Source organism: Chanodichthys erythropterus, chromosome 3 (assembly GCF_024489055.1).
Source record: "Chanodichthys erythropterus isolate Z2021 chromosome 3, ASM2448905v1, whole genome shotgun sequence".
NCBI classification, from domain to species: domain Eukaryota; kingdom Metazoa; phylum Chordata; class Actinopteri; order Cypriniformes; family Xenocyprididae; genus Chanodichthys; species Chanodichthys erythropterus.
This window is the reverse complement of record NC_090223.1, coordinates 12,013,061-12,034,842: the sequence shown is the minus strand read 5'-3', so window position 1 is coordinate 12,034,842 and position 21,782 is coordinate 12,013,061. Positions and strand designations below refer to the sequence as shown.

The following is a 21,782-nucleotide window of genomic DNA, read 5'->3' as shown; positions in this document are numbered from 1 at the left end:
GAATATATTATTTTACAGTAGTACTTTATGCTCAGTACCTTTGGCTTACTCCAAATATTAAAAAATACACACTTTGCAGTCAATAACAATATACGTTATTACTCACTCTTTGTATAATATAGTCAACATGTAAAGTTGATCAAAAATCATCTTTCATCAAAGTTGTCCTAAAACCTTCTTCTTATGACATCTTTGCTGAACTTTTTTGATCCACTTCAAATGTTGACTACTGTACTTTGAATTACATAACCTCACACAATACAGTTGTGCTATTTAAATACAGTTTAACACATTTTCCCAAAGTTGAATGCATTTCAAGGCCACTAAATTAAATAAAATGTAAAACATCACTAATAAAGAGACATATTTCATTGACAAATCCAGTGGTTTTTATTTAAACTTAACAAAAGATTCAGCAAAACTTACCATGTTTTTCATTAAAGAAAATATATATATTGGACCAATGGTGACCCTCTATACACAAATACAAATTACACATTATATTCCATTTTCTGATGAGCTTCTCATTATTGTGTCTGATGGCCGCTTACTTGACTGACTGTAGAAACTCCTGAAGAACAGCATCTGTTAACAGAATATACAAAAGATATAAAGTCAGACAGCATGTTCAACTTTTTATTCACGTTTCACGTATTCACATTGAACCAATACTATTTTTGAACAGTAAATGAGGATTAGCAGCAGGGAACGGTATCGGTATGGCTTGTCGATATTGTTTTCCTAGTCAAGCATAAAACACTTTATGAATTAATATCGTACAGAATACGGGCCGATTTGACCAAACATACAAACCACCACATACAAACTCAAAAATGAGAAAATCAAGCTGAAATGTCACTCTCTGTTTGTTAAAGTAAAAAAAAAAAAACAACAACAACTGTTAACTGGTAACGTTAGCCTACAACTTACCTCCCAATAGCAGCACTTTTCTCCGGTTCTTTCAGGATCCCGTAGGCCATTAGATTAGCCGGTTATCGTCGCCATCACGGTCAGTCTGCGATGTCACTTGATTGATCTGGTCAGAATCCCCAAGATTGTGCGATGTATTGCGCTTTCAGTGTTTTATTGAATAAATTATCCATTGCGACATTATACTTCACCTGAGTGACTGAGAGAGGGGATTCAGGTGATGACCGTGACGTCAGCAGCTCTGATTGGCTGAAGGCAGTGAGCAACAAAATCTGATTGGTCACAGACCAAGTTGAAGAGACATTTGAATTCCGAACGAAGTCTCAAGTTTAACCACTCAACATATTTCTTTCGCATGTAATGTTACTTGTGCTGCTAGTGTGTTGTTTAAAGGTGCTAAAGAGGATTTTTTCGTCGACTGAGAATCCAAAGACTGTTACTGAGTTTTTGAAATGAGCGCATGCGTAAGAACAACCCCCCCTCCTTCGAAGGAACGCCTCCCATGACTCGTAAACACTCGTATTGGAACACGAGTGTTTAACACCGTCGTGTTAGTGGATTCATTATGTCGGACTCACCGCAGGTAACTCATCTGCAGTTGTTACTCCTGTCTCCTGACAAAAACATCGCATGCGGCGCCTGCGGAGTGTGGAAAGTTACTGGAGCGCGCAGCCGCGCTTGCTTTTTTACAAGGAACGTCATGGCAGTGATTGACAAGCCAGAGGGCCAATCGTTTACGCGATGATCGCTGATGTTTTTAAGGCCCTACCTCGTGCACAGATGATGTATATTAATATTATTCCTTTCAGTGCACCTAATAAATAGTCTTTTATCAGTTAGTAAAGACAGTTTCAAGTAATATTGCAAAAATGTATAAAACAAAACATCCTCTTTAGCACCTTTAATATAGATTTATGTGTACGATTGTAAAATGATTCTGCCAGTGTAAACTTAATAAACATTTACACATATTTGGAAATTGTATAGGCTACACTGCATTTATTAAATGGGCTTTTAATGCATTCATACTGAAATAAATAAGCACAGGAAATATAATGAATTGGATGAATGAGTAAACTTAAAAAATATACTTCAGGATATTCAACTTCAGGATATTAAATAATGTATTTTTAAAATACACTTTCAGTGCATTGTTACAATGATCATTTTCAGCACACTGTTAAAATATACCTCAAATATATTTTTATAAAGTGCAAATAAATACACTTTAAAAAAAATAAACTGAACTTTCACTTCAAGTATATTTTTCTAAAATATATTTTTTTTTAGAAAATATACTAAAGTACAATTATTTTAAAGTGTGTTAAATGTTGTATTGTGAAAATATGATACTAATATACTTTTTATATATTTAAAGATAGTACATTTTTTGTTAAGTATATTTGCAATGTACTATAGAAAAAACGAATATATTTAAAATACAATAAAGTATACTTTTTTTCACTAGGGTTACTCACCCTCAAGTTGTTCCAAATCTGTATACATTTCTCTGTTCTGTTGGACAAAGAAAATATTTTGAAGAATGTTTGTAACCAGATTGCTTTGGGACTAATAGCCTACTATGGAAGTCAATGGTGCCCCAGAACTGTTCAGTTTCACACATTCTTCAGAATATCTTCTTTTGTGTTGAACAGAACAAATACATTTATACAGGTATGGATCAACTTGAGGGTGAGTAAATAAAAGACAGAATTTTTATTTTTTTGGGTGAACTATACCTTTAACTTCTTTATTAACAATATTAACATCTCAATGGCATTTTCTGTAAATTTGCAACAAACACATGAACAGTCTATTTTTGATAACAATCCTAAAGAACATTTTCAACTCAGCCTTGTTAAAAAGTGCTTATTTTAAAATAGCTGTTCATTACCATAATCCACATCCACATATTACCATGAAAATAATATTTTAAAAAATGTATAATAACATAATTACACATGCACACATTCCTGCCATTCATTTGCAAAAATGTTTTGTTGACTGTTCATTTTACCTTTGAAATATAAGACAAGTGCAACTCTGATGTCACATGTGTGTAGCTTTCACACTTCTCGTTAGCCACTTTTCCGCCATGGGGTCAAACCGTTCTCTTTGCTTTACCGTTCCGAGCCGGCTGGTATGGTTATGGTTTAGTTTTCCACTGAGGGCTGATAACGGTCGTTTCCTTAGTAACGCAGTAGTTTACACACAAAATGCAGTGTAAATAGTGACCGCGTTATGGAGGATTATCAGTTTCTTTTAATTATTAAATAGTGTTTTATTAATAAATCGAGACTTGAGACTTGTAATTGTATGATTAATTTGTGTTCACGTTGCTCAAATATCATGTTTAGCAAGCTGCGGATAAAACTGGCAGCCAGGCAACTGTTACGTGTGGTTGTAGGGACAAGCACAACGACGATGAAGATGACAAATATAACAATACTTTAATTCCAAACAGAGTGAGACAGCATACACACGTGTTGATACAAACGAGAACGGACGATGAGTGAGGGCAAACACAGGATATAAATACAAGAGACTAACAAAGGAACTAAACAAGGTGATGGGATAATTAACAAGACACAGGTGGATCAAATGAACTAATAAGACAGACTGGGGAAAAACTAGGTCACAGGACACCGTACATGTAACAGCAACAGACAGGTGACTGATCCCGAGTGGTGACGTCACTCGCATTCTAGCAGTACTGTGGTAAATTTTGGGTAATTTTAATAAACTAACATTAGTACCTATTCACATCCTACACTGTAATTAATATTAGGATCATCTAGAACAAGCGACCTCTCTTGGTTTGATTTAGTAGTAACATCATAAGCTGAACGCAATTTTTCCATTACTTACTTTTCAAAATTGATCACCCAAGTGGTTCAGCGGGACGTATTTAAAGACCTGGCGGGCCGTATGCGGGCCGCGGGCTGCCAGTTGCCCATCCCTGATTTACATAATTATTTAAATACTGAATTAATTGTTCGGCCAGATGGTTTTGATCCATTTTCTCCAGGATGTCCACTGTGAGTCTCAAAGCTCCATCTGGTGTAAACTTATTCACCATCTGATCCACTACGTCCATGTTATCTGCATTCTCAAGGAGAGAGGCTGAAACTAACTTACGTTGTTTCAGATACCACTTGAACCTCTTTTTATTGTCACTGTCCAGTTCATTCAGGATTTTCAGAAGCTGCTCTGGAACATAGGTCTGGAACAAAAAAGTAAAAAAAAAGTATGCTAAGTATACTTGCAGCAAGACTAATTATTAGTACAGGGAGTGCAGAATTATTAGGCAAGTTGATTTTCTGATCATATTTTTTTTTCCAAGCACATTTTACCAATTCCAATCCACATCAATCTTAATAACTACTATTAATATTGTTTTTAATCATTTATAAGTGATATATAATTGTTCATGAAGGCTGGAAATTAAGAATGCCCTATATTCAGGTGTGCAGAATTATTAGGCAGGTTTTCTTTTACAGATAAAATCAGCCAAAAAAGAGATTTAACTCAGACATAAAAGTCAAAAATTATTAAATACTCATGAGAAGGACGCAATACTAATGTAATACTAGAAATTGCAAAGTTAAAGCATGACCATTGGACAGTGAAATGCTCATTGGGTCAGTGGGGTCATACAAAAACAGCTGGAGAAGAAAAGACACGTTAACTGCAAAATAATTAAGAATTAAGGTGAAGAATTAAGTGTGAAACCATCAGGAACCCTTTAGTCTCCAGCGCCACCATTTCCCAGTACTGAAACCTACCTGGAGTCTTCAGAAGTGTGAGGTGTCAGGATCTCAGAGACTTAGGTTAGGTGAAGAATCCTAAAAAATGACCTGCTCTTAATAAGAATCACAAGCTGAAGTGTTAAAAAGTACATGAAGACTGGGTTTTTATAGGCCTTATAGACAGACAGCTTGAGAGTGACTCCTGAAGGACCAGCACCACATCCTCTTGTACCACTGTTTGAAGAATTTATCTTCCAGAATCTGGCAGTAAGTTTTGGAAGATCAAGATGCAAGATGCAAGATGGACAATTCAGGATAAGAGATGGACTAAAAGTGAACTCCCACACCTTACTGCCAGATTCTGGAAGATAAATTCTTCAAACAGTGGTACAAGAGGATGTGGTGCTGGTCCTTCAGGAGTCCCTCTCAAGCTGTCTGTCTATAAGGCCTATAAAAACCCAGTCTTCATGTACTTTATAACACTTCAGCTTGTGATTCTTATTAAGAGCGGGTCATTTTTTAGGATTCTTCACCTAACCTAAGTCACTGAGATCCTGACACCACACACTTCTGAAGACTCCAGGTAGGTTTCAGTACTGGGAAATGGTGGCGCTGGAGACTAAAGGGTTCCTGATGGTTTCACACTTAATTCTTCACCTTAATTCTTAATTCTTTTGCAGTTAACATGTGTCTTTTCTTCTCCAGCTGTTTTTGTCTGACCCCGCTGACCCAATGAGCATTTCACTGTCCAATGGTCATGCTTTAACTTTGCAATTTCTAGTATTACATTAGTATTGCGTCCTTCTCATGAGTATTTAATAATTTTTGACTTTTCAGTCTGAGTTAAATCCCTTTTTTGGCTCATTTTATCTGTAAAAGAAAACCTGCCTAATAATTCTGCACACCTGAATATAGGGCATTTTTCATTTCAAGCCTTCATGAACAATTATATATCACTTATAAATGATTAAAAACAATATTAATAGTAGTTATTAAGATTGATGTGGATTGGAATTGGTAAAATGTGCTTGGAAAAAAAATATGATCAGAAGATCAACTTGCCTAATAATTCTGCACTCCCTGTATATTTCAAGTGTGTTAATGATTAGTTAACTTAAAGTGTGCTATTTTGAAACTAATTTTGTACTAAGTATATTTAAGTTGTAATTAAGTTGTATAAAAACACAACTTTAAGTATATTTAGTGTACTTTTGTGGGCTAAATTGGAACAACTTCAAGTATACTTAGTACAATTTAATATACCAGTGGGTAAAGATCCTCTCGAGAGTTACTCACATTGATGCCTGATATTTCACCAAAGCATCCTTGTCCTGTTGGAGAAACGGTGAAAAATCAAAAAGTATCTCACAGTGCTGTACATGAGATAACCTGTCTAAGTTTATATTTATACCCGTTTATATTTGTGGCAGACAAATGATGCATTTATTAATTCTAAAATAAAATAGCATGAGATATGTGTAACATAGGCATATTCACCAGAGGTCAACCAGCGATTCAAGCTCACATCTGAGATTTTGAACTGTGATACTGATGCTGTGAAGTGTTGTATTTCTGCTCAATTACAACACTGTATTATGCTTTTGAGTCCAGATTCATTTTAACTAAACAGGTTTCAACTCATCAACCTGTTAGTAGAGACTCCAAGACCAGAAATGGGTCAGATAAAGGAGACATCCAAAATGTGCACTGCTGGTGTGCCTCCAGGAACAGAGTTGGGAAACACTGGTCTACAGTAATGTGGTATAAATCTACTTGAAATGTTGAAAGCAACTGCTTAGGAAAGCATCTGGTTGTATGTTTTAGCTGGGCTTGTTTTGCTGCACTGGCATTTCATTTGGAGCAGAACTGGACACTCCTGATCTACATGTAAAAGCACTAGGACAGAAAGGAAGTGGTTTTTAACACTGTTCATGGAGTCCATTTTGCATGACTCTCATCAATATAGACTCTAAGACTTTAAACCACTATAATCTTCTCTCAAAAACATCTTTATTTATTAACTTGAATCAGAGGTCTTCAGGCACTTGCACTACCCACTGATCCACTGCACTGTGAATTATTCCTTTACAACACAAAATCAAAAACAAGAGTGTGTGGATCATCATTGATCAGTCACTACTCACCATTAATCCCTTTGAAAACCAAAGCTGCCAGGACAACTCCAATCACAAATCCAGTCACTGCTCCAGTGGGAGTCTCTGGCGGGCAGTCCCAGCATTTTCCATCTATATAAGTGCAAAGAAGATGAAAAATATTTTTAATTAATTAAGGATACCACAAAAAAAGAAAATACAAATTTACAACTTACAATTATTTTTTATTCTAATATCAAGTGATATTTCTGCCTCTTGGTGTATCTGCTTTAATTACCCCATATGTTGATAATTGGTTCTTTGAGGGATTTGTAAGACACCAAACAATAATATACTGCTCTTTCATCCCCCTCCTTGATCTCCACACTCTTCTTCAGCTGGAAGGATCCATCATGGTTTGGTCTGATTCCTGTGGATTTAGTCTCGTGTTCAGGCAGAGATGTTTTATATTTCCTAATGGTCATCATCACGTCTTTGTGGTAGAAGCCAGTGGCCAGACAAGTGAGTTTCAGCTTGGTTTTGTACTTGATGTACCTTATTGCAAACATATGAACATCTGGAGGAGCTGAAAACACAGGAATCCATTCATCAATCAGTTTCATCTCTATAACATATGCTGACAGGCGCGCCGTTGACACGGGGGACAGGGGGGTCAGGACCCCCGCAGTTTTGAAAAGACAGAAATCGACCCCCGCACTTTTGATAAGGGCTGCTTCAATCAGTCACAATATATAATCTTTTAGCTTAGGATATTTTCTTTCAAATGAGACCATTTTCACATTTCTGTGAGCTTTCGTTCGTAAATAATCAACTGTTTTGTCGCGGATGTGAACAGGAAATGTGCTCTCGAACGGAGAAACACGCGATCTCCAAACTATCGATCAAAGCGTGCTAACTTTTTAGGACAGGTTGATGGTATATAAATCATGCCCGAACGTTACCTCTTGTCAATCAAGCCAAACCGTCCAAGTAATATAAATCTGGCGCTGGGATGTGTTGTTTTTGAAATCATGTTGAGTGCTCGTTGCCGCTGTTATCAGAGTTATATCTCGTGCACAGCAGGGGCGCCACTAGCAATTTTGGGCCCTATGAAAGATTATGAGGTTGTGCCCCTACCATACTCATTCCGCACCAAACATATAAGTCAACCTATCTATCCAAAATCTTTGTCTGCAATTTAAAAGTAATGACCTATTGCTTTTGCTATTGCTTTTGACCTTTAGGTATCAGTATTTAGTCAGACACCTCCCATGGCTATAGCACTAGCAGATGATTTATTATGCAAATGTAAATATAATAGAAAAATACAGTACAATAATCAACTATTCATATTCATACATTTTTATACAATACCAATTGTTCAGTCAAAAAATTCAAGAAGGTCCATATTTTAAAGCTCTTTCTAACTTGTACTTGGCCTTAAAATAGCATAGTTCTTGAAACTATAGCATTTGTTACAATAAGGATACAATTACAGGTAAGATATTTTTTCTTTCTTTTTATAGCATTTGTTATGAAAACTAGCAACACAGTTAGAAAGTATAGCTAAAACAGTCCACAGTTGTAATATAAATCTTTAGTGAAACATCTATTCCCTAAACAGATTATTTAATTAAACAGATTTTTATTAATTCTAAAACTAGTCAAACTTTGCCACAATAAATATAATAGAACGTGATAAATTCTAGTAAATGTGGTCTTCATGAGTTTAAAAAGCTTGCAGGATCATTTTAGTGGCTGTTTTAGATCATATTAGACTTTCTCCATAGCGTTTTGCTATCCTCAATAGCATCCAAATGGCTCACACATTTTATCATCAGCGTTGCATAGGAACGGCTCGTGCAAATCTGCAACTTCTGCATCTGCAAATAAAAACTTTGGAGCTCGCTGGTGAACGCGCTTACGGTGATTTGTGCGCCACTCACGCAAAATTAAACAACTGGACTTCAATCACAGTCGTTTTGCGCAGACAATTGATCTGTTCAGTTCGTACAGCTTATAAAAGCTCAGAATGCGCAATATATACAATAAATGAATAGCCTGATGATTATACATGTCAGTGTGGGCGTTCAGAGTACCGGCAACATGTGAGAAGTGCCGGGGTACTGCGTACCGATGTGTACCGGCCCACTTCGAGCACTGACTGTTAGGTTACTACTACTAAAATCGATCTCTGGGGGCCCCAAAAGTGCGTGGGCCCTTAGAATCATCCTAACTTTTCCCCCCTATAGTGGCGCCCCTGGTGCACACTGCGCAGTCTTCACATGAACGAGCACTTCAATTCTCTTTATTCGTTACGTTGAAATCACAAAACAAAATACACATAAATGTGTCCCTGCTTTTGATATACAATCACTGATGAACATCTTTTGTTTTAATGAGAAAAAAAAAAAAAAATCATACATGGTTGTATGTATGATACAACCACATTGATACACATTCCTGTCCCAACCACTTTTTAAAACAAAGTTACGCCACTGACAATATCCCCCTCCCGGATCGCAGCTTGGTCCCCCCCACTTTGAAAATGTCTCCTGCACCCCTGTATGCTGATATTCTACAAACTCAAACACACATTTACTCACATGTTTTTCTGAGCTCTTCATCTCTATATTCTCTGAATTTGTTGAGCCAGTCCACACACTCTTTCTCCAGGTATGCTTTGGAGTTTTGGTTTAGTTTGGGTTTATAATCCCATTTTCTCTTGGTTGGTATGGCTGCATCATCTGGAGTGACCCATTGAGACTCTTTATCATCAAAAGCCAAGAAGTCCTCTCCATCATAGCCATACTCAGAAATGCCTTTGAGAAACTTCACTTCATCTCCCTGCTGATCAACTTCACAACCGTGTCTCCATTGAAGAACATGGAGATCTGACATGGACACAAATCAAAATTTTTTGTGATATGATAATAAAAATCATATGCAGGTTAAACTGTATAAATGTTTCTCACCTGAATCATAGTGTTTCATGCGGTTCATCAGATTCATGATATTCTTATTAAACCACTGTTCTTTACTCTTTCTGAAATTAGTGCCTTTTTCCCAGTAATCCTCCAGCAGTTTCTGTTTCATCCACTGTTGTTTGGGAATATTTTTCTTTTCTTCACTATTGTAATAGTCGATCTGCCTGTCGTCCAGCAGACCCATAGCACTGAATTCATAGATGCCCGGCAGATCCACTGGTTTAGACAAGCCAGTGTAAATGTAATACAGCGAGTGTCTCTCTGCAATGAAGAGAAATAAAATATGCATGAAACAAATGTTCACCGAAGTATAAATGTGATGAAAGTGCTAAGTTCCAGGAATAGAAAGCAGTTAAAACAGCGTTTCTCAAAGTCTGGTGTGCACCCAACTGGTGGGGAGTAGAGACATGACAAGTGGGGTGCGACAAATGGGAGGAAATTTTGAGTGTTTTCAACAACATAATGTTTATTTTAGGTTTAAAGCATTTTAAAATCCATAAGCACCAGTAAAACAATACATCTAGAGCAGGGATGGGCCACTTCGATTGTGATGAGGGCCAACATTTTTTCTCCTTAATACCAGGAGGCCAGATTACTAATCCACACTCGCACCTTTTACATCGTCTTACTCGATTTACTTTTTATTGGGGGAAATGAATGTATAATTAACGTCATTTGTTTTTAAAGATTTTATGAACTGTAATACAAATGGGAAACTTTGTTTTCAGCTGACAAGCAATATTAACTTCTTTATTAACAATATTTTCTGTAAATTTGCAACAAACACATGTACAGTCTATTTTTGATTACAAACCTACAAACCCATATAGCATTAGCATAGTCCAACATCCACATACCATGGAAATACTATTTTTTAAAAATTATAATAACATAATTAAGTGCACACATTTCTGTCATTCTTTTGGCAAAAAGGTTTTGTTGACTGTGCATTTTACCTTTGAAATCTAAGACGTCACGTGTATGTGTATCTTTCGCACTTCTCGTTAGCCGCTTTTCCACCGTGGGGTCAAACCGTTCTCTTTGCTTTACTTTACCGTTCCATTACGTTTTCCACTGTGGGCTGATAACGGAGCTCTTCACTCGTTGCCTTGATAATGCTATAGTTTACACACAAAATGCGATGTAAATAGTGACCGCGTTATGGAGGATTATCAGTTTCTTTTAATTGTATGATTAATTTGTGTTCACATTGCTCAAATATCATGTTTAGTAAGCTACGGAGAAAACTGGCAGCCAGGCAACAGACAAGTGACTGATCCCGAGTGGCGACGTCATTCGCGTTCTAGCAGTGCTGTTCGGCACGGTTGGCTAATTCCGGGCTGAAAACATGTTTGAAATCGTGCCGTGCTGTAACTTTACCAGGCTCAAGTAGAAATACAACTGGAACCATTCCTTACCATTATTTGAACCGCTCGGCCCGAGCTAATTTTTGCTCATTTTAGTAAACTAACAGCACATTCACATCCTACGCTGTAATATGGGGATCTCTGGAAATAGAAAACCTCTCCTGGTTTGATTTAGTAGTAACATCATAAGCTGAATGCAATCTTTCCATTACTTTTCAATTGTTTTAAAATTGATCACCCGAGTGATTCAGCAGGCCGCCAGTTGCCCATCCCTGATCTAGAGCTTGTAAAATACACACTGATGTCTATGGAAGCAGCAATAATAATCCATTCCAATATAATTTGCCGACGTGTTTTATTCATATCAGATAGTGTAAGTAAGTATAATTTACTATATTTTTCTCCCAGAACACCGGCTACTTACATGTATTTTGGGAGAAAGTAAGTGAAGGTAGTATGGCAGGTTTATTGTAAATCCAGAATCCAGGTAAGCAAACATATTGATGGAAAGTCTTTGATAATGTATTATCTGTATACTAAGGTAATTCTCTGTTCCAGGGCATGGAGCAGAGCTGAAGAGGCTGATGACGATTGCTAGCGAAGGTAGAGGGGGATCCAAGGATGCATGGGAGAAGTGCTGTTATATAGTGCTGGTGAATGATTACTGACCGGTGTGTGTGATTAGAAGTCGGGCGATTAGGATCAAATGACTGTGGTAGGTGGATATGGTGGTAGCTGTGTAGACTCCCTGACAGTACCCTCTCCTCCAGGGGCAGCTCCTGACGATCTCCGACGGCGACGGGGTCGACCACGGCCTCTGTGTGCGGGACTGTCCGGATGGGCTTGATGAAATTCAGCCAGGAGAACAGGATCTAATACATCATCACGATGGATCCTGGACCTTTCCTCAGGACCGTATCCATCCCAGTCGATTAAATGCTAGAGACGGCCACCCCGCCGCCAGGAATCCAGGATCTTATCTACTCTGTAGATCAGGGGTTCTTCGATGAGTTCGGGAGGAGGAGGTACTGGCAGCTCATCCGGTGCTGGGGAAGAGGGAAACACAGGTTTAAGGAGTGATACGTGAAATGATTGGTGAATGCGGTACCTTGGTGGAAGTTGGAGATGGTAAGTGACTTCATTAATCTGCCTCTCGATGGTGAAGGGACCTATGTAGTGGGGACTTCTGGCAGGGCTGGCTGAGATGCAGATCCCGTTTAGAGAGCCAGACTTGATCTCCCGGATGATAGACGGGGGTAGAGGATTGACAGGCATCTGTGAAGTGCTTATGTCTCCGCACAGCATGCTGCAGATGTACATGGGCTGAGTCCCACACTCTCTCGCTCACTCGAAAACAGTGGTCAATAGCTGGGACATCCGAGGGTTCCTCCATTCAGGAAAAAAGCAGTGGTTGGTACCCGAGTAAGCACTAAAAAGGGGTAAGGCCTGTAGTGGTCTATTTGAGAGAGTTCTGTGTGTACTCGGGCCTCGGGAGGAAACGGTTCCAGCTGTTCTGGTTGTTGTGACAGTAGGCCTGTATCTGCTGTATCTTCTGCTCAGTCTGGCCATTCGTTTGAGGGTGGTATCCGGATGAGAGGTTGACATAGACATTGAGGAGTTTGAAGAAGGCAGTCCATACACGGGAAGTGAACTGGGGCCCACGGTCGGAGACGATTTCTTATGGGACACCAAAGTTGTGAAACAGCTGATGGAAGACAGCTTCTGCTGTCTCCATAGTGGTAGGTAGTCCTCAAAGGGGAATTAACTTACAGGGGAATCTATTCACAGTGACGAGGATACATGTAAATCCATCAGAGTTTGGCAGGTCTGTGACAAAGTCGACTCCAACATGGGACCATGGACGATGTGGGATGGGTATTGGAACCAGCTTGCCAGAGGGCAGGTTGCGGGGAGTTTTGGAAATGGCACAGACTGAGCATCCTTGGACATGTAGAGGGACATCTCGGGCCATACTGTGCCACCAGTTACGAGCCTGAAGGAGAGAGAGAGAGTTTGCTGGCTGCCTAGGTGTCCAGAGCCTGGGGGTGCATGTAGTGAGCCCAGAAGGTCCATCCGTGAGGTGGAAGTGTCCACTTCAACGATGAACGGGAGTTCAGGGTTGGGATCAGTGAGGATGGGAGCAGTGCCAAAGGCATCCTTCAACGTTTGGAATGCGGCTCGAGCTTCTGCGGTCCAGGACAGAGACTGGGGCGTATGGCGAAGCATGGAAGTTAGAAGAGATGACAGCATACTGAAGTTCTTGATAAATTTGCGATAGAAGTTAGTGAAACCTAAGAAACATTGGAGTTCTTTGATAGTTTGAGGGAGAGGCCAGGTTTGGACAGCTTGTATCTTCCCCTGTTCCATTTAGATACCATCTGCGCTCACAACGTATCCAAAATTGAAGCGAGTGAAGAACGGCACCCAACGCGCCTGTCGTGTTAAGTCTCTTAGCGTCTCTGAAGTACTCCAGATTCTTGTGGTCAGTTAACAGCAGGAATGGATGTTGTGCACCCTCCATCCAATGCCTCCACTCTTCCAGGGCCAACTTGATGGCAAGAAGTTCCCTGTTGCCGATTTCGTAATTTATCTCTGCCAGGTTGAGTTTGCGGGAGAAGAAGTTACATGGATGGTGTCTACATGGATTCCCCTGCTGCTAAGATAATACCGCTCCCACTCCTGTGGTTGAGGCATCTACCTCGACGACGAAAGGTTTGTCTGAGTCAGGGTGGACAAGGAGGGGAGCGGTAATGAAGGATTATTTCAGGGTGTTGAAAGTGTGGGTGGCAGTTGGTGTCCAGGAAAGAGACTTGGGCCTGTTGCGTAGAAGGTTGGTTAGTGTACTGGAGATGATGCTGTAGTCTTGAATGAAATTATGGTAGAAATTGGCAAATCCTAGGAAACGCTGGAGCTCTTTGATGGTAGAAGGTGTTGTTCCTGATGGCATCCACTTTCCCCTCATCCATCCAGATGCCACTGCTGTCAATGTTATATCCAAGGAACTGCACTGAGGGTTGATGAAAGGAACACTTCTCTGCCTTGAGGAACAGGTGGAACTCTCTCAGGCGTTGCAGGACCTCCGCAACGTGGTGGTGATGTTCGGCCAGGAGTATATCAGGATGTCATCAATATATACCAGAAAAACATTTCTGGAGAAACTCCCAGAGCACCTCATGGATGAAATCCTGGAATACAGAGGGGGCATTGACAAGTCCATACGGCATGACAAGGTACTCATAGTGTCCAGAAGGGGTCACGAAAGCTGTCTTCCACTTGTCCCCCTCACGTATCCGGATGAGGTTGTAGGCACTGCGGAGGTCCAACTTGGTGAAGACAGTGGCGCCACGAAGAAGTTCAAGCGCTACTGGGACAAGAATAAGTGGATAACGGAATTTAATTGTGATCTTGTTGAGTGCCCGGTAATCAATACAAGGCCGCAAGCCTCCGTCCTTTTTTGCCACGAAGAAGTAGATGGGCAGATGTAACCTTGTTCTAAAGCCTCTTTGATGCATTCCTCCATGGCCTTCTCCTCCGGTAGTGACAGAGGGTAGATCTTCCCACGGGGACATGACTCACCTGAGAGAAGATCGATGGTGCAGTCCCATGGCCGGTGTGGAGGTAGCTTGGAGCCTCTCTTCGGCTCTCTTCATCACTGAAGGGGGTGTAAGTAAGAAGGAGGGATGTCCACAGAACGTTTCTCAACAGGGCATTCAATGGAGGTGGCACAGACAGACAGATGTCTGGAACGTGGAGAGGATGGTAGTGCTGATGCAGAGAAAAATTTCAGGAAACAGTTTTCGCCCGACTACAGGATCTCGCCGGTTTTCCATGAGATGAAGGGGTTGTGCTGCTCCAACCATGGGCGCCCTAATATCACGTCAGCGATGGATTCCTCCAGAACCAGCAGATGTTGCTGTCCGATGTGTAAAACTCCAACTTGAAGTTGTATTGGTCCAACACTGTGATGTACCCGTCTTCGGCTGAGAGGCTTTCCCGTTATTGAGTAGATCTGGTAGGTGGACGGCATAACTGTAGTCTTAAGCTTGAGCTTGCGGCAGAGGACGCTGGAGATGAAATTGCCTGCTGACCCAGAGTCGAGGAGTGCATTGACTGGAATGGAAACATCAGCATCAGTAAGGTTTACGATAGTGGTGAATGGCTTCATTTTATTTATTGGAGGAAGAATGGCACTCACCATGGGACGAGGAGGACGAATGGGGCATGCGGAGATGACATGCCCAGAAGATCCACATTACAAGCACATATACTAGGTCAGCGCCTCTGCCGATCTGTAAGTGTCAGCCGAGTGTTATCCAGTTGCATGGGTTCGTGGGCTGGTTTTGGATGTTGTAAACTGTGGCTGGCCCTGGTGAGACACGACTGCATACGAGTGGCGAAGCATATGGAGAGTTGAATGAAGCGCTCGAGACAAATGGAGTCCTTGTATGCAGCGAGATGTAACTGCACACATGGATCCAACCCCTGACGATAGGTGGTTAGTAATGATAGTTCGTTCCACCCACTGGCAGCTGCAAGTGTCCTGCACTTAAGAGTATATTCATTCACAATCATCATTGCCCCCCCCCCCCCCCCCATATTTTTCCCGATGTGATCCATCAGCTCCAGTCCACTACAATTTGGAGCGGTTAAGGCCCGGGTATATTTCATTTCCCACGTTCCCCTCCGTGTCGCGCACAGTTGAGTGCACAAGTCTTTCTAAGATACTCATTTGCCCCCCTGAGCGCGCTGGCCTTTCAAATATACTCCTTTGCCCTCTGAGCACGGAAAGACGCGTTTTTCAGCGCATGCAAACACGCACAGTCCGTGGTCATAAAAATTCGGCTGCGCAGAGAGTCAAAGCTAGTCCACAGTCTAGTAAATGTTTCTTGTTTGCGCCGATTGAAAACACATGAGAAACGGCATGAGACAGGAGACAATGCAGTACTGAACATTGAACGGTCCGTGCATGGGGATTTGGATAAAACAGTTTATCAATTTGATCAGGGTGCGAACTTCGGGGGAGCTAGGGGGAGCTCGGCTCCCCTTAATAAGACATGGGCTCCCCTGAAAACGTGATTTGTGAAATTTTGGGGGGTCTCAAAAAATACTGACAATGTGTTATTTTGACGTGCCATTTCATGTGATCATCATGGATTATTATGTGTAAAATTGCAAAAAAAATCATTCATTTATGCATGACAGCGATTTAAACCTAATTCACTTCAATAAAGATATCTATACATGCTGTTCTTGTCATGAGCATCAAAGTATGGGGGCGCTGCTCTGCAAATTCCACTCATGTTTAGTACATGTTAACTCGAACAGCAAAGGAAGCTGACCCCAGATCCGTGTTAAGGTGAGGCATGTTATTAGCAATTATGTGTTGTGGCTGGGTTTGCTCTGCGTGACTCTCGATGTATTAGACCTACAGTAATTTAACAGAGGAATTTTGGTATTCTTCTGTAGCCTGACGAGTAACTTTAACCGTTGTTCATGTGAACTCAAAGACAGCCTGATGGTTTGTTTATGCACTATTTGTGGGTGACTTTTTGTTGTTTCACCTATGCATAAAGCAAGTAGTGTACACAGTAGGGATGGTAAGATTCACCGATTTGCATCGGTGCATCGGCATAAAAGCTTACGATGCGATGCATCGATTTAAATAAGCGTGCATTGGATGGCATTTGTATCGCGATTCATCGTTTCTAACATATCTGCATCGGTAAAAAACGCTTTATTCATATATGATTATTAGTAGATGCGCTATTCTTTTACTATTTATAAAGCGACCAATATTTTATGTAACTTTTAAATTGATTTCTCCTTTCTGAACTGTTGCGAAAGCGCGTTCTCTCATCACCACTGCAGCTGCTACGTGATTATGACGTATCACAACAACACTACGGAGACCGAGAGGTGTCCTCCTGAGAGTTACCACCAAGAACGGATTGATTTTAAAGTTTGCTTCATCCTGATCATGTAGATCAACTGATTTTCCTGAAGAAAAACCTTAAAGTAGGACATTTAAGCTAATCTGCTTTACAGCAGTCTGCATTATATATATATATATATATATATATATATATATATATATATATATATATTTTTATTTTTTTTTATTTATTTATTTTTTTTTTTCTGTTTGTGAAAGGTTTTTATTTGTATTGCTTATGTTAAAAAAACAGCACCTGCTTTCTGCTCACTGAGTTAGCCTGCTGAAATCACATTACATACTTTAAGATAAGATTTCTGTCGGAACAAAATAAATAAAAGTTAAATATCTACATATTGAATTGCACAGCATATTATTTTTCTCTATTGCATCATTTTACACTGAATCACATCGTGTTGAATCGAATCGAAATCGTATCGCACCGCATCGTAATAGCAGTGAATCGTATCGCATCGCATCGGTAGCTGCCTATATGTATCTTTAATGTATCGCATCGTTGGCTATGCATCGAGATGCGTATCGCATCGGCCTCAGTTATGGAGATGCACATCCCTAGTACACAGTCGTAGCTGTTATGTATCTTTGTAACTCATTGAAAGCCCACTTTTGAGGCATGCGCAAGCGCACGGGACACTTTTGACGCGCCGTCTGGCTTCGCTTCAGCGCCAGGTGCAAGTCAAACGAACGCGGAAAAGGTAGGCTACAGGTGACGACGAGGGAGCTTCAGTTGAACAACAGTGAACTGCGGTCAGATGAGATGTTCTCAGGCTATGTTGGTAAAACTCAAAAAAAAAAAAAAAAAATTTAAACGACTGTCCAATCAGCCATTATACTGTGCTCGTGGCGAGCACTCAAGAATTGCATGCGCAAATGCGCCGGTGCGTGCTGCATAATTACTTTATTATAGCTTAAATAAAGCGCAAAAAAAAAACTATGTTGTTGTTCTGTTGTAAGTTAAGTCATGAAATTACCACACATGCGATTAAAGCTGCCTCAAAACTGTGCATGCATGTATTTGTTGACATGGTTTTAAAGCTATTGTTATCCAAATTTTAGTTGGCCTTAAAACGTCTTGAAAATGCACATATGTAGCCTACACCGGGAAATCAAAATTTTCTCGGAGGAGCATCCCCCCGTACCCCCCTAGCAAACTACATTTTCTGACCTCTGTATTTATGAAACCCATTCTATCTAATGAAATCGGAGGTAAACGTGCATTTCTCCAAATGTGTGCACTTTTGGAATAAAAGTTTGTATGTGTCTGCACTGTGATCAAAAAAATTGGGACCAAACGCGATTGAATGTAGAGGGTTGTGTCGCACGCCGTTTATCCCTTCACAGTAGCTAGTTGACGGGCATGCAGGGCTATTAAATTATTTTTCTTATTATCATGCTACTTTTATTATTAAATTAATATTGCAATTCATTTGCCCCGCGATATGTCAAGAGTCAAATGTCGCCCATGGTCATCGGGGTACAGGTGTGGTTGCATCTCCAGGACCAGCGAACATTGCAGAATGAATCCGTTGCAATCCTCTGCCGGACCAGAGAAGGGCGCCGGTTTAGCCATGGGAATGGCGTACACAGGTGGTGAAGGAGTGACGGCGGAGTTTGCGGAGGTGATCGCTGGTGGACTGGTGGTGAATGTTTGGAAAGCTTCTGAAAGGGATCCGAGTTGCTCATGCTGGTGTTCTTCAGTTTTGGTCCGGTCTTCTGTTACAACACAGAAGGGTCGGAGACACAGGAATGCAGGTAAAAGTGTTTATTTGAACAACCAGATGAAATAACAGTTAAACAAGTGAGCATATGGTAAATCTTCAGGTAAATGGTGATTATAAGGTGAATGATACTGTCCTTTGTGTTGCAGAGATGATAAGCTGACAGATGGCTGGCGAAGTGGAGGAGAGGACACTAAAGAACACACACGAAGATGATGTACACAGAAGGAGACCTGGGAACATGCTGGAGACAGGTAAGTAGTCGAATGGAGTCCTGGAGGTGAGCATGAAGTTAAGTATTAATGCTAACGAGACCGGACGATGACTGTCTGTGTCTGTGTGTCTGTCTGTGTGTGTGTGTCCTTTATACTGCTGGTGATTGCCGTGTTGATGACGTGCAGGTGTGTGTGATCAGTATTCTGGTGAGGGAGTGCGCTGTGATTGGGTGATGGTAGAGCCGGGCCTGTCTGTGACAGTAACTGCATGAAACAAAAGCATATTTCCCCATGTATTAAAAAGATTGCAACAGTTCTTTCTTCTTGCCTTGAAACAACTTAATCAGTGCACTTTCTTCCTGAATTGCTCCCAAATGTAAGATTGTTGTCTATCATAATAATATAAGTACCCTTAGTTCTAAAACACTTACAGTATAAATACCTCTTTATTCCCAAGACTTTACATATTGTTTCCCTATACTTACACATACTTACTTTATAGGTACACTATAATTATCAAACGTTACGCTGTAAATTTGTTGTAATTACGCAGTACTTTCCTGGCTGTAATCTAAAGTGTTACCCAATTTTCTCACAATTTACAAATGTACATTTGAGATATTGTAATTACTCAAGTGAGCATACTCGGTTGTGAACGTAACCGCGGTTACCTCAAAACGAGTACTGCATGTGGGAAAAAACTCCTTTTTTTCCTCGATACTGAAGCCTTTTTCAATAACACAGTGTAACTGCACGGCCATTGGTTCAAACTGGGAAACTTTTTTAACCAATGCCCATGGCAATGCAGCGTGCCAAAGCCCGCCAAAATGGGCAGGGCATATGGCTATATAAGGAGGGATGGGAGCCCCTTGATGAACTTTTTTAATTATTAATTTACTATAATAAATGTGTTAAGTTGCACAAAACAGTGTTTTTCTCTGAGGCATGGTAAAGCATGGTACTCGAAAAAAATCAAGAAAATTGGTTTAAACAATAAGACTAAACGTATTGAGCTACATGACATAATTTCTTTTTCAGTCTATAATATATCAAAACAGTTGTAATATATTAAAGCATCATGGTTTCTAGAAAATAAAACCAGAAACCGAGGGTAACGCGGGTATGACGCAATTGACAGGCGACGCCTCACACGTCCCGGAGCCTTGGTTAAAATTGCAATTTTCTCATGATTTACAAACAGTTGGAAACATTTGGGATATTGTAAGTACTCAAGTGAACAAAATATATAACACTGGCCTAGTGGTTTTTGGATATTTTACTGCAAAAATATTACATACTGCACCTTTAATGGGCTGCATTTCAGTTATCATTTCATATTGTCTGACAACAAAACCAGAAAAAATTATATAAATGAAACAATTTTATTTTTAAATTTTATATTTAAAAGGGTAGCATAAGAGAAGCAAACAGATGTAAAGGGCTGACACTTGGCAGAATGCGAATACAACAATGCACATGATGAATTTTTTTTGTAATTGCCGTATGACGCCATCTATCGACATTTAGCGACATTTATGTGGCATTAAAAATGCCATTAAAAAGCATTAAATTAGATTTGATTAAACTTGTAGAAACCCTGATAAAGCTCGTAGACTTAGTAGGCCTAACAGTTAGTGTAACGACATATTTTTGACAGAATGAAAACGAGGCTGTGAGGAATTGAAGAGGTGTGTGATTTGTACGACGTGCTGAATGAAACATTGTTAAACTGACTAAACAGAGGAAAAAACCCAGAAGTAGACTAAAAAATACAGTTTTGAAAGTTCCGAGTTATCTTATGTTATATGATCTGAGACATTTATTCAGTGTGAGCCATTGTAAACACTCATCCTCATTTTCATCCGTGTTAAACTCGATATGGCGTCTAACCTGACTAAAGTGACTAACCTACAATGTTAGCATAGATTTATAATCAAACATAAAATCTATCGATACATTTTAGTTCAAGAAGCGTAACGTGTTACTTTCACTTTCGTTCTCTGATGATTGAGGTAACGTTAAATTAATAACGTAACTTTACCTGCTTGAGTTGACGGCAAAATCCCATACAGAAGCAAGACATAAACCAGAGCGAAGATTTTCGCAAACACAACGACCATAATTGAAAATCCATGCGTGATATTTTGATGTTTAGGCTACTGAGTTTAGAATTCACTGATGTTTACATCGTGCCTTCTTCAGCAACCGAGCGCAGAAACTGCCAACAGAGGACTGAAGTTTTAACCAATGAGAGAACAGAAGACGATGACGTCGTGCGTAACAGGGCTAAACAAGTGGTGACGTAAAACTAAACAACAAAAAGCGGGTTTAGGCAGTCAGTCAAACCCTATAGTCGCTATACAGAGTGGTTTCAGGTACAATATTGTAGTGACCCAGCATTCAACACCAGAAGCTGGTTGCATTATGGGTATTTGTTTGTTTTGAGTTGATTTATGTATTATTTAAGCAAGATGGTTGGGTTTTGATTTTACAAAGTGATGTGTGTTTATGTTAGTTTGGGTGGGTTTGGTTCAATTACCACCTGGTATTAAAAAGTGTGGCTCTCACCGTCATGGAGAGATATGTATACAGGAGGGACTTGGCAATCTGGCCTTGCCTGTGTAATTCTTATTCTGTGTTCAGAATAAAAGAAATGAAAAGATTTTACCGCCTCCTACTGTTTTATTCTGTGAAAAGAGACACTCTGAGTCGTGCGGTCAGTGGGACGCGAGTGCTCTCAATAGTTAGTGTAGTACAAGTATACTAGAGT

General features: G+C 40.1%; 1 protein-coding gene across 3 annotated transcripts; it reads right to left on the bottom strand.

The window, feature by feature from the left end:
- Nucleotides 1–2,632: 2,632 nt before the first annotated feature.
- On the bottom strand, nucleotides 2,633–21,225 carry LOC137017098 (H-2 class I histocompatibility antigen, Q10 alpha chain-like). 3 transcript variants are annotated; one of them, XM_067381057.1, is made up of 8 exons: nucleotides 21,054–21,188; nucleotides 11,796–12,172; nucleotides 9,748–10,020; nucleotides 9,379–9,666; nucleotides 7,071–7,358; nucleotides 6,824–6,925; nucleotides 5,976–6,010; nucleotides 2,633–4,153 (listed from the first exon to the last, which is right to left on the bottom strand). In XM_067381057.1, the coding sequence occupies exons 3-8, from the start codon at nucleotides 9,941–9,943 to the stop codon at nucleotides 3,839–3,841; spliced, it is 1,224 nt and encodes a 407-aa protein (XP_067237158.1). In that variant the 5' UTR covers nucleotides 9,944–10,020; nucleotides 11,796–12,172; nucleotides 21,054–21,188; the 3' UTR covers nucleotides 2,633–3,838. The 3 variants fall into 3 exon arrangements, with proteins under 3 accessions (XP_067237158.1, XP_067237157.1, XP_067237156.1); XM_067381056.1 differs by lacking the exon at nucleotides 21,054–21,188 and adding an exon at nucleotides 15,322–15,687 and having other exon boundaries at nucleotides 11,796–15,236; XM_067381055.1 differs by lacking the exon at nucleotides 11,796–12,172 and having other exon boundaries at nucleotides 21,054–21,225.
- Between the last annotated feature and the right edge of the window lie 557 nt (nucleotides 21,226–21,782).

Excerpts from the sequence above, each read along its gene's own strand:
- LOC137017098 (XM_067381055.1), bottom strand. The coding sequence starts at position 21,132 with ATGGTCGTTGTGTTTGCGAAAATCTTCGCTCTGGTTTATGTCTTGCTT. Across the intron at positions 10,021-21,053 it reads TTTGCCGTCAACTCAAGCAG|AGAGACACTCGCTGTATTAC; the intron begins GTAAAGTTACGT and ends TCTTCATTGCAG. Across the intron at positions 6,011-6,823 it reads GGTTTTCAAAGGGATTAATG|GACAAGGATGCTTTGGTGAA; the intron begins GTGAGTAGTGAC and ends TTTCTCCAACAG.